Source organism: Erithacus rubecula (assembly GCF_903797595.1).
Source record: "Erithacus rubecula genome assembly, chromosome: 20".
NCBI classification, from domain to species: Eukaryota; Metazoa; Chordata; class Aves; order Passeriformes; family Muscicapidae; genus Erithacus; species Erithacus rubecula.
Genome location: NC_136672.1, coordinates 10,512,080 through 10,524,446, shown reverse-complemented (window position 1 = coordinate 10,524,446; position 12,367 = coordinate 10,512,080). Strand labels below are relative to the sequence as shown.

Genomic DNA, 12,367 nt, shown 5'->3' with positions numbered 1-12,367 from the left:
GGTTTTGGGGAGCACAGATGGGTTATCATGGTTTTGGGGGGCACAGATGGATTATCCTGGGGCTGTTCCTGGTTTTGGGGAGCACAGATGAATTATCCTGGTTTTGGGGGGCACAGATGGATTATCCTGGGGCTGTTCCTGCTTTTGGGGACCTGGATGAGTTGTGCTGTGGGAAGGAGCTCAGGGACAATCCCCCGATGGTTCCCCCGGGTCTGCCCTGCCCCATCCCTCCCTGCTGCCCTCGGGCTCAGCCTGGGGGTCCCTATCCCGGTGGCATCTCCTGGGGGGGCTCCCCACCCTTCCCACACAGACCCCTGCATTCACAGCTCCCTCCCGTTAATTTGTTGTGGCCAGGAGCAGCAATAGCTGCTTTGTGCTCAGCGAGGGAAGGAGGAAAAAAAAAAAAAAAAAAACCAACAAACCCAGCCCAGACAGCGGCTCCAGTGTTTTCCAGCAGGGATGGTTCCCCCCCCTCCGTCCTCCCTCTCTCTCCTGGAATAATGTTTGTGATTGTAATGGCCTGTCCTGCTCAGGGAAACCCAGAGCCTCTCCCCCTTCCCCTCCCCTCCTCTGTAAACCCTGGGAGAAGTTTAAACAACCCACAGAGGTTTTTTCTCACCGGGTTTGTTTTACTGATAGGAAGTGAGGGGGTGAGAAAAGGGAGCAGGGAGGGATTGGCAGAGGAGGAACTGAGCTTGGAGAGGCTCTGAAATCCCTCTGGGATGCCTCAGAGCCTGATCCCCACCGCTGGAGACCCCAAAGAGGATCCCAGTGTTGGTGTCCCCCAGTGCCACCAGCACAGCCCAGCACTGCTGCAGGTGTGGAACTGGGATTTGTGTGAGCCCTGTTTGGTGCCCGAAACATCCCTCAAAAACCTCAAACTCCTGCAGAGCTGCAGGGGTGGGAGGTGGATGTGCTCAGCTCCAGCAGGGACCCCACAGGAGCTCACAAGGGAGGAATTGGGAGGATAAAATCCTTCTCTGGGAGGTGGGGAGGGGCTGGGATGGAATTCCCAGAGCTGTCCTGGAAGTGTCCCAGGCCAGGTTGGACATTGGGGCACCCTGGGATAGTGGGAGGTGTCCCTGTCCATGGGATGAGTTTTAAAATCCCTTCCCAGTCAAACATTCCAAGGCTCTGTGATTCCATGGCTGATGCACAGCCCTGCTCTTCCCTCTGCTGATTTTCACCCTGGAAAATTCCAAGTGTTCCCTTTCCATGGGATGCAAGAGAGGGAAAAGAGGGAAAGCAAAACCCTGTGGCCATTGAGGTTCCTCTGGGAGGAACCTCACCCTCACTCCTGGGCTGCTCCAGATGCCCAGATCTGGGAATTCTGGGGCTGGAATTCTTTCAGGAGCCTCCCAGGACAAATCTCTTCTTCTCCTCCTGGTCCTGTCACCCTGTGCTGGAGCTGATGGAAGCTGTGGAGCTGTTGGGGGATGGAATTTGCTGGGGTCCTGTTAAATCTCAGCACTTCCACTGAACCCTTAATCCTGTCCCCGAGCTTTGCCCCTGACAGAAATAAAGGGATTTATTTATTTATTTATTTATTTTTTTTTTTTAGGAATTTAGCCATTGGGATTGGGATCCAGAACTTCCCAGAGGGGCTGGCTGTCAGCCTGCCTCTGCGTGGTGCAGGGTTCTCCACCTGGAAAGCTTTCTGGTGAGCTCTGCCCTCTGCTCCCCAAAACCCAGAGCCTGAGCCCCTCTCCAGCCCCTCCTGGCCACTGAGCCCCTCCCTGGACATCCTGGCATGTCCCCCTTGGGATGGATGTGCTGCTCCCTCTGGAATCTGGGGCTGGGAGTGCTGGAGCCTTCCAGCAGTGTCCTGCTCCTTCTGCAGCCTGTGAGCTCAGGGACCAGCCCTGAATCCCAGGGGATGCATCCCTGATCCCAGAAATCCCTGATCCCAGAAATCCCTGATCCAAACAGTCCCTGATCCCAGAAATCCCTGATCCCAACAGTCCCTGATCCCAGCACTCCCTGATCCAAACAATCCCTGATCCCAGCACTCCCTGATCCCAGCACTCCCTGATCCCAGCACTCCCTGATCCAAACAATCCCTGATCCAAACAATCCCTGATCCAAACAATCCCTGATCCTAAACAATCCCTGATCCAAACAATCCCTGATCCAAACAATCCCTGATCCAAACAATCCCTGATCCAAACAATCCCTGATCCAAACAATCCCTGATCCAAACAATCCCTGATCCAAACAATCCCTGATCCCAGCAATCCCTGATCCCAGCAATCCCTGATCCCAGCAATCCCTGATCCAAACAACCCCTGATCCCAGCACTCCCTGATCCAAACAATCCCTGATCCAAACAATCCCTGATCCAAACAATCCCTGATCCCAGCACTCCCTGATCCAAACAATCCCTGATCCAAACAATCCCTGATCCAAACAATCCCTGATCCCAGGTGTGTGAGCCCTGTGTCCTCTGGGCTGGCTGTGTCCCCTGCATGTCCCCAGGGCTGTTGTGGCCATTCCCTGGCAGGTTTGGCCAGCTCAGTGGCCATTCCCTGGCAGGTTTGGCCAGCTCAGTGGTCATTCCCTGGCAGGTTTGGCCAGCTCAGTGGCCATTCCCTGGCACATTTGGCCAGCTCAGTGGTCATTCCCTGGCACATTTGGCCAGCTCAGTGGCCATTCCCTGGCAGGTTTGGCCAGCTCAGTGGCCATTCCCTGGCAGGTGTGGCCAGCTCAGTGGCCATTCCCTGGCAGGTTTGGCCAGCTCAGTGGCTGTCCCCTGGCAGGTATGGCCAGCTCAGTGGCATGGTGGAGCCCCTGGCTGGTGTTCTGGGTGCCTTTGCTGTGGTGCTGGCCCAGCCTCTCCTGCCCTATGCTCTGGGATTTGCTGCTGGGGCCATGGTCTACGTGGTGATGGATGACATCATCCCCGAGGCACAGAGCAGGTGAGACCCCCTCACCTGGGGGATGTGTCTGGAAAAAGGGGAAATTGGGAGCAGAGGGGATAAAACACCTGGAAAGTGGAGGTGGGAGGGCTGGGAACCCTCCAGGGAGCAAAATGGAGAGAGAAGGGAGAATGACCCCATGGCTGGAGATGGAGTTTGGGATTTTTGGGGTTCAGGAGGAGGCCAAGGCATTGCTGTGATCCCACCCCATCCCAGGGTTGGGGAACATCCCTGCCCTGGATGGGACAGGAGCAGCAGCATTGGGATTTCCCTCCCCAGCTTTCCCTCTCCCCTGAGTTTGGAGCTCTCTGTGCTTCTGACACTGCTTTGGATTGAGGCCTTGGAAGAGGCTTCCAAATTTGGGGGGTGGAGTTAAAATCAGGGGTGTGTGGTTTGTGTAGAAGTGTGTGATTCCACATGCTGAAGGGTTTGGAATTTAGTAATAAATTTACTTTATTTTACAATAAAATAAATTTGATTTTAGTATAGGTGTTAGAATGTAGGGGGGTTTAGAATATAGTAATATTATAGTAAAATATATAGTGTAATATATAGTTATACAGTAATACATAGTAATATATATAGTAATATATAGTAAAATCTATAGTAATATATATAGTAATATATGGTAATATACAGTAATATATAGTAATCGATATAGTAATATATAGTAAAATATACAGTAATATATAGTAATATATAGTAATATATATAGTAATATATACTGTAATATACAGCAATATATAGTATTATATAGAAATATACAGTAATATACAGCAATATATAGAAATATATAGAAATATATAGTAATATATAGTAATAGATATGGGATAAGATGGAGATTCTTGGGCATTGTCTCTTTCTCCTTTTCTGTTTTCTTCTTCCTTCTCCTTCATGATTCCAGGTAACACTTTTTGGTTTGACAGTGCTGCCCTGGGTGTCCCAGGAATTTGGGATAAATAGATGTCAGCTTTTAATGGGATTATTTACCTTTAAAACACCTTATAACCAGCTAGATCCATCTCCATTTTGCTCACTGGTAGCTGGTGGCTTGATAAGATTTAACAAAGAGCCCAAGCCCCAAATTCATCTGTTTGTTTTAATGCTGTGAGTGCAGGAAATGAGGATGAGCAGCCCCTGTAACCCCTGCCCCTCTGTCCCTGCAGTGGCCACGGGAAATTGGCATCCTGGAGCTGCATCCTGGGCTTTGTGGTGATGATGTCCCTGGATGTGGGGCTGGGCTGAGCCCCAGCAGGACAGTCACAGCCCCCCGGGCACTGGGAGCCAACCCTCTGCACCTGTACATACAATTTGGGAATCTGCTTGGGTGTTGATTTCCTCTGATTTTGGTCTCTCCCCCTCCCCTGTGGTGGTTTCCAAGCACAGGTGTGGGTGGCTGCTCCCAGATCCTGGTTTGGTTTTCCTCTTGGAAGGGGAGTTGGGTGATGCTGGGCTGATTTCTCCAAGGGCAGAAATTGGGATTTTGATGCTCTCCGTTGTGTCAGAGGTTGGGAATTCTCCCTGAGGCATTGCAGTGGAGTAAACTCCTGCTGGAGTCTGGAATTCCAGCCCATTAGGGCTGTGGCAAGCAGGGCAGCACAGCCACACCCTGCTGCTCCCGGGAGTGCTGCTTTGGATGGATGGACACAGCCCAGGCAAATAAAGATGAATTTTCTTGGGATCTCTGCAAGAGGGAAATGTCATTTTTTTTCCCCTGAATGTATCTCAGAGGGACACTGCTCCAAGGTGCTGTGCCCAGTGTTTTGGGGTTTTCTGTGGGAACAAACCCCAGGAAAGGAGGGTTTGAGTCCTCTGTGACTCAGCTCCACACTGTCCCTGCCGGGATGCAATTCCATGTGCAGCAATTCCCAAGGGATTGATGGAATTCAACCATCCAGAGCCAGGCCAGGCTCATCCTGCTCCCCCTGGGCATTCCCAGCACTCCAGGATGAAGGGTGAACCCCTCAGGATGAAATTCCTGCCTCTTCTCCTGGTGATTCCCAGCATTTCTGCTGGGATGGATCCTCCAGAGCCCTGAGCATTGACCCAGGCTCTGCTCCAGGGAGGAGGGAATTGCAGGGTTGGAAGGATGCTGCAAATCCCAGCTCCCCTCATTCCACACTCCACAAAAACCCTAAATCCCCTAAACCCTCCTGTGGGAATAACTGGATCACCTCCTGTCCCTCTGGAAGTAGGGCTGGGATGTCCCACATCCACCAGAGCCAAAGGGAACAGGTTGGAATAAACTGAGCTGGAGCTCTCCCTTTCTATTTGATCCTTGATTTTTTTGGTTTCTGTTTGATCCTTTTTTGTTTTCTTTTTCCCTCTGTGTGTCCCTCTGGATGATCCAAAGCTCCTGTTTGCTGATGGATTTGACCTTTTAACTGTGATTGCTTTCAATAAATGGGAAATGGAGTTTGCACAGAGTTGTTTGGGTGCCATAAATCCCTGGATTTGCTCCTCCTCCCCCCACTCTGCTGGGTTTCCCCTCTCCAGCCTCATCATTCCTGCCTTTCCAAGCTCCTGCCTCTTGCCTGGGCAGGCAGATTCCTTGGGGATGGGAAAAGAGGGGGGGAAAAACCAAAGAAAGGGAAATTCATCCTGTGTGTGCATCCCAGGGCTGTGCAGGTGAGCACATTTTTGGGGAAATTTGGGAATTCAGCCTTCAGCAGGATGAGCAGGGGGTGTCAGGCTCCTCTTTGTAAAAGGTGAGAGCTTCTCCTTTGGGTTGTCCACAGTTTGGGATTCTCCAGCCCGGCAGGGATGTTTCCTGGTTTAATTCCTGGCATGTGGTACCCAAAATAAATGTACTTTTCTTTTGATAGGGTTCAAAATCACCCCCCAACCCCCCAGCCTGTATTTGTGGGTTTTTTGCTGCTGCTTTTGTGGATGTTCTGGGGTTTTCCAGGCCCTGCTGATGAAGGGGGTGACCCAAGAACGGGGAAATAATGGGGAATTAATGGGGAAATCCCCCAGTTCCTCCCAGCCCCGAGGTGTCTGTGCTTGGCACTGGAGCTGCTCTGCTGCTGCCTGTGCTCCCAGGGCTGGGCCAAGCACTCTGCCCCTGGAAAAGCCCAGGAATGCAGGGCTGGCTGGGTTTTCCTCCTTTTGTTGTGGGGTTTTTTGTGTTTGAGAGGCCAAACCATGGAGGTGCTGCCTGGGACCAGCACTATCAGTGACTGGTGAGGAAATCGAGGAGGAGCCCCCAGGAAACTCCTCTGGAGCCTGGAGGGATCAGCTGGGCTGGGCCTGAAATATCAAGTGGAGATTCAGAGGCTGCTGATTCCTTATTCCTTATTTCTTCCCTTTTCCCTTTTCCTTTCCCTTTTCCTTAGGACTGGAAAATCCCTTTAGGGCTGTGTGATCCCTGTGGGATTGGAAGACCCCCGTGGGTCCCATCCTGTCCCTGTGGGACCGGATGATCCCTGTAGGACTGGGTGATCCTTGTAGGACTGGATGATCCCTGTAGGATTGGGTGATCCTTGTAGGATTGGATGATCCCTTTGGGGTTGGATGATCCCTGTAGGACTGGGTGATCCCTGTAGGATTGGGTGATCCTTGTAGGATTGGATGATCCCTGTGGGACCAGATGATCTCTATAGGATTGGGTGATCCCTGTAGGACTGGACGATCCCTGTGGGACCGGATGATCCCTGTAGGGTTGGAAGACCCCTGTGGGTCCCATCCTGTCCCTATGGGTCCCATCCTGTCCCTGTGGGGCTGTGTGATCCCTGTAGGGTTGGAAGACCCCCGTGGGTCCCATCCTGTCCCTGTGGGGCTGGATGATCCCTTTAGGACTGGGTGATCCCTGTAGGCTTGGATGATCCCTGTAGGACCGGGTGATCCTTTTAGGACCGGGTGATCCCTTTAAGACCGGGTGAGCCCTTTAGGACCGGGTGATCCCTTTAAGACCGGGTGATCCCTGTAGGATCGGATGATCCCTGTGGGGATGGGTGAGCCCTTTAGGACCGGATGATCCCTGTAGGACTGGAACACCCCCGAGGGTCCCCCCCCTGTCCCCCTGCCCCGCTCCTGCCGGGTGCCGGCGCTGCCCCGGGCTCGGGAGCGGCTCAGCGATGCCAGCACCGAGCGGGGCTGTCGCGGCCCGTGCCGGGGCTGGGAAGGCGCAGGCGGCTGCGGTTTGCAGGGCAGGGCGGGGACACCAACCCCGAGCGAGGCTTTGCACGCAAAGGAACAATAATCCCATTATTGAGCCCCGGGGCGAGCGCGGCTGGAGCCGCTGGCGGGGCGCGATGCGCGGATCGCGGCACCTGAGTCACGGCTGGAAGGGAGGGAAGGGAAGGGATGGGATGGGATGGGATGGATTTCAGCTCCCTGCCCTGCCCTGCCCTCGGCACGGCAGCGATCCCGACCTGCGCACCCAGAGAATGGCTTCACACCCAGAGAATGGCTTCTATTCTTCTGCAGGGCTTTGTTGGGCTTGGCAGCCGCGCCGCAATTAAAACCCAGCCGCTCGTGCTGCCCTGCCCCCTCCCAGCCCTGCTGGGAACCCCAGCCCAGTTCCAGTTCCAGTCCCAGCCTGGAGGTTCCAGTCCCAGTCCAGTACAGGAACGAGGGAAACGTTCCTGAGCGAGCTCCCATCTCGAATCCCACGATTTGCCTGGAGCAGAAACAAACGCGGCTGGAAACGGGACAGGGGGGAAGAGAACCCTGGATCTGCTTTCCTTTGGCTGCAGAATCATTTCCCTGCCATAAAATCGCCAGAGGGAGCCAAGGGAAGATGAGGTCATCGGGAAAAAAACGGGTTGGGAAACAATGGAGGGAGGTGCTGGTAACGGCTGGGGTGGGGATGTCCCAGAGATCGGGGTGTCCCGGGGACCCCCAGCTCCATCAGGGACCCCAACCTCCATCGAGATCCTCTTCTCTTCCAGGATCCCAATTTCACTGGGGCTCCCCAGATCCTCCAGGATCTCACCTCCTGCAGGATCCATCTCTTCCAGGTTCCCAATCCCACTGGAACCCCCCCATCCCACCATTCCAAATCCTACTGGAACCCCCCATCCCGCCATTCCCAATCCCACTGGAACCCCCCCATCCCACCATTCCCAATCCCACTGGAACCCCCCATCTCGCCATTCCCAATCCCACTGGAACCCCCCCATCCCACCATTCCAAATCCCACTGGAACCCCCCCATCCCGCCATTCCCAATCCCACTGGAAGCCCCCATCCCACCATTCCAAATCCTACTGGAACCCCCCATCCCGCCATTCCCAATCCCACTGGAACCCCCCCATCCCACCATTCCAAATCCTACTGGAACCCCCCATCCCGCCATTCCCAATCCCACTGGAGCCCCCCATCCCGCCATTCCCAATCCCAGTGCTGCTCCCCCCAGCTCTGTGCAGGACTGTACCCACTCTGTACCCACTGGGGTGGACTGGGAGCTTTCCCCACAGCACCCCGGGGACAGGGACCTCATCCCAGTTCATCCCAGCTCATCCCAGCTCATCCCAGCCCATCCCCGCTCATCCCAGTTCATCCCAGCCCAGCCAAACCTCCGAGCACTCCATGAATCCACAAAGGGCTGGAGCTGCCGCCGGCTGCGCCAGGGGAGGAAAAATCCCCCCAAATCCCCAAAATCCCCCAAATGCCCCAAAATCTCTTTGTCTCTTCCACCCACCAGAGCTGCAGAGCAATTACGGAGCCCCCGGGGGTTTCACACCCAATCACCGGGGCTCCTCCTGCGAGGATTTAATTTGTTTAATGACTCGGGAGGCCTCGGGGGGTCCGTGGTGTCAGCATTCATCTCCGGCTCTCCTGAGGATTTTCTCTCCACCCAGAACCGGAGGGATTTGGTGAAATCCTCACCAAGACAAGATTTAGGAAATCTCCCCCAAATTCCCGGGGCTCTCTGACCTCCAGCAATGCTGGATTCAGGGAAAGGAGCTGCAGATCCTCCTGGATTTTTGTCCATCCACCAGCAGAGATGAATTGGGATAAAATCATGGCTTGAAAAGGAAAAAGCCAAATATGTTGCGAGATGTGATTTGTGTTTGAAATCCAACCTCGCTCCTGCCCCCGAGCTGAAACATCAGAGTGGGAGAAACTGGGAAAGAAAGGGGGACAAAAAAAAGTTGGGAATGCTGATGGTTTGTCCTGCAGGGAGCTGGACACAGAGCGGGAATTTCACACATCTCCGGGCACGGCACATCCTGCTCGGTCACCTTCTCCGAGGGACAAACAATCCCAAGGGAATATTCCTGCGGAGCCGGGTTGGGAGCCTGGGTCCGTTAAAGGACTGGAAGCAACTGGGGAGGACTGGGAGCTCTCCCCACACAGGGACAGGGACGAGGTGGAGGAGAGAAGGATTCCCACGGGGAAAGGACAAACAGGAGAGAAGGATTCCCATCGGGAAAGGAGCTGGAGGGAAGGATTCCCATGGGAAAAGGACAAACTGGAGGGAAGGATTCCCATGGGAAAAGGACAAACTGGAGGGAAGGATTCCCATGGGGAAAGGACAAACTGGAGAGAAGGATTCCTATCGGGAAAGGACAAACAGGAGGGAAGGATTCCCATGGGGAAAGGACAAACTGGAGGGAAGGATTCCCATGGGGAAAGGACAAACTGGAGAGAAGGATTCCCATCGGGAAAGGACAAACAGGAGAGAAGGATTCCCATGGGGAAAGGACAAACAGGAGGGAAGGATTCCCATGGGGAAAGGACAAACAGGAGGGAAGGATTCCCATGGGGAAAGGACAAACTGGAGGGAAGGATTTCCATGGGGAAAGGACAAACTGGAGAGAAGGATTCCCATCGGGAAAGGAGCTGGAGGGAAGAATTCCCATGGGGAAAGGGACACAGGACCCCGAGGGGCTGCGCAGGTGACACAGCGAGCTGGGAACTGTCCGAGGAGAGGCTGAGATTCCTTTTGCAGTGGAGGTGGATTCCCTCCGGCGTTTTTCCCTCTCCCTCCCCCTCTCCCTAAGCTGTCCCAAACAAGTGCTGGTTTCTGGCTCAGCCTTTCCCAGCTGCACAAAGGCTGCCTTGTACCGGCTCCAGATGTTCCACATCCCACAAAAACTCCAGCACGAGGTACCTGTTCCCCTGGAGCACCGGCTGGGAGGGAGGGAAGGAGCTGCCTCCAGCAGACCTTGATTCGAGAAATATTGATTTATTTAATTTATTGTTATTCTTTTTTAGAGCTTTTAATTCCAGCTCTAATTGTGGTTCTCTCTCATGATGTCTCGGAGGTGTCAGGAGTTCCCCGAACTGTTTCCCTCCCACCTCAGAGAGGTTTTGGGGACAGGCTGGGTCCCAAACTTTCCGTGGAGCTGCCCTGCAGGTGAGCCCAGAGCTCCACAAATCCACCTGGGGGTCGGGCTCTTGTCCCAAGGCACAAATGATGGGACAACGGGGAAAAAAACCCTCCAGTGGCACCAGCGAAGGCTGAGGTTGGATATTGGGAGAAACGCCACGGGAATGGTTGTCCTGCCCTGGCACAGCCCTGGAGGGATTTAACACCGCGTGGATGTGGCACTTGGGGACAGGGTCGGTGGTGGCACTGGCAGGGCTGGGGGAAGCTGGACTGGATGATTTTAGGTGGGTTTTCCAACCTATTCTGTAATTCTTGGGATGCCTTTCTCTCCAAAATCCCCATCTGGGGAGGGTGAGGGATGAAGGCACACGGGGGATGTTTTCCATGAAAAGGATGGTGGAGGAGCGGGGCTCTCACCTGGATCTGATTTTTGGGATCCAGGGAGCAGCTCCCCCCTCTCCTGCCGGGACAGGGTCACCTGCCCGGGGGAGGGGATGACACCTGGAAATCGCTCCCCAGCCCCGGCAGCGCCTCTTTCTCATGGAAAACGCTCCGGGAGCGGGGAACGGCAGCGGATCCCGCACAAAACCCCTCTCTGTGCAGCACAAGCGCCTCTCTGTCCCCTTTTCTTCCCTTCCCTTTAATAATCGTCTCCTTTTGTCCCCACACATTTCCCTCGTGCCATTGTCCCCCTGCTCCCTCAGCCCAACCCGGGAGCTGCCACCTGTTTTTTCCACGTCCTTTTCCAGAGCACCTGATATATTTATTTTCATTGCCGGTATGTTTTCTTTTTTTTTTTTCCTTTTTTTGATTTTTTTTTTTTTTTCTTAAGGGTCTATTAAGTTGATTCCTCCTTCCCGTGCCCTGGGAGCCGCGGTTAATGAGTAACCACAGCGAGCTCCGGGGCAGCTGCCTCACACAAACCGACCGGCGAGTTTTTTTGGAGCTCTGCATAAGGGAACGTTTGTTCTGCAGCCTCTCAATGGATCCTTGTGCAGGAGGCGAGGAGTGTGGGGAGAGAAAGGGAGAGACACTAAATCAGCGCCCTGCTCCTCCCAGCGCTGCCCGGCCCGTGTCGGTGCCTCGGGGATGGGGCTGAGTCACCTTGAGCACAATGGATTTATCTCCCTAGCCCTGCGCACTTTTTAAATTTAAGGCTCGTTTTAAGACGCTGGCGTGGCAGGAATTGGGATTTTTTTGTGTTTCTGTCCCGTTGAGGAGCAGGTTTGGCTCTTGGGGTTCAGCATTTTAGCTGCCCCCTTCCTCTGCTCCGTGTTCGTGGGGATTTTGGGGGGTTTATCCGATATTCGCCGGGTTTGAGGCTGTTTCCCTCCCCTGGCAGGTTCGGGAGGCTCCGGGTGTCCCGTGTGTGACCTTGGCCGTGGCATTCACGCGAGTGTCACTGAGCAAACAGGTGACGCTGTGCCCCGGCTCTGCCTTTGTCCTCCTGGGGCAGCCAGAGAATTCCTGCTCCTGCTTTGGATGGTTCTCCCTCCCTCTGTGCTCGGGAAAGAACTCCAGGACCATCCAGTCCAAGCTCTGAGCAAACACCCTGATGGAGAGGAGCCACCTCTGCTCCTTTTTGGGGGATGGGGACACCCCAAAGTGTCTGGGCAGCTCCTTCCAGCACTGGCCACTCCCGCAGGGCAGGAATTTCCGTGACACCCACCAGACCCTGCCTGGCACAGCTCGAGGCTTCCTGCTCCCCCTGCCCTGAGAGCTGAGCCCAGATTCCCCCTCTGTGGTCAGGATCAGGATTTGAGGGGCTCAGAGCCCGGGACTGGCAGAGGATCCTTCCCTGGGGCAATCCCAGCTGGAACCTTCCCATATTCCAGGGATAATCCAAATTCTGATCCTTCCCATATTCCAGGGACAATCCCAATTCTGATCCTTCCCATATTCCAGGGATAATCCCAATTCTGATCCTTCCCATATTCCAGGGACAATCCCAATTCAGATCCTTCCCATATTCCAGGGATAATCCCAATTCTGATCCTTCCCATATTCCAGGGATAATCCCAATTCTGATCCTTCCCATATTCCAGGGATAATCCCAATTTGATACTTTCCATGTTCCAGGGACAATCCCAATTTGATCCTTCCCATGTTCCTGGGACAATCCCAGGCTGGGTCTGCTCCGTGTCCCTTTGTCCCAGGAGCACAGTGGGGTGTGG

General features: G+C 54.2%; 1 protein-coding gene across 2 annotated transcripts in view; it reads left to right on the top strand.

The window, feature by feature from the left end:
• SLC39A11 (solute carrier family 39 member 11) overlaps positions 1 to 4,282 on the top strand; it is a gene marked incomplete at its 3' end in the record, with an annotated part of 51,275 nt that extends 46,993 nt beyond the window's left edge. Inside the window, exons 8-10 of one of the 2 annotated variants that reach the window (XM_079323269.1) lie at positions 1,562 to 1,660; positions 2,757 to 2,915; positions 4,082 to 4,282. In XM_079323269.1, coding sequence (XP_079179395.1) covers positions 1,562 to 1,660; positions 2,757 to 2,915; positions 4,082 to 4,160 — 337 coding nt within the window. The remainder of the gene's footprint in view (positions 1 to 1,561; positions 1,661 to 2,756; positions 2,916 to 4,081) is intronic. The other variant, XM_079323270.1, reaches the window with a different exon arrangement.
• Positions 4,283 to 12,367: the final 8,085 nt, after the last annotated feature.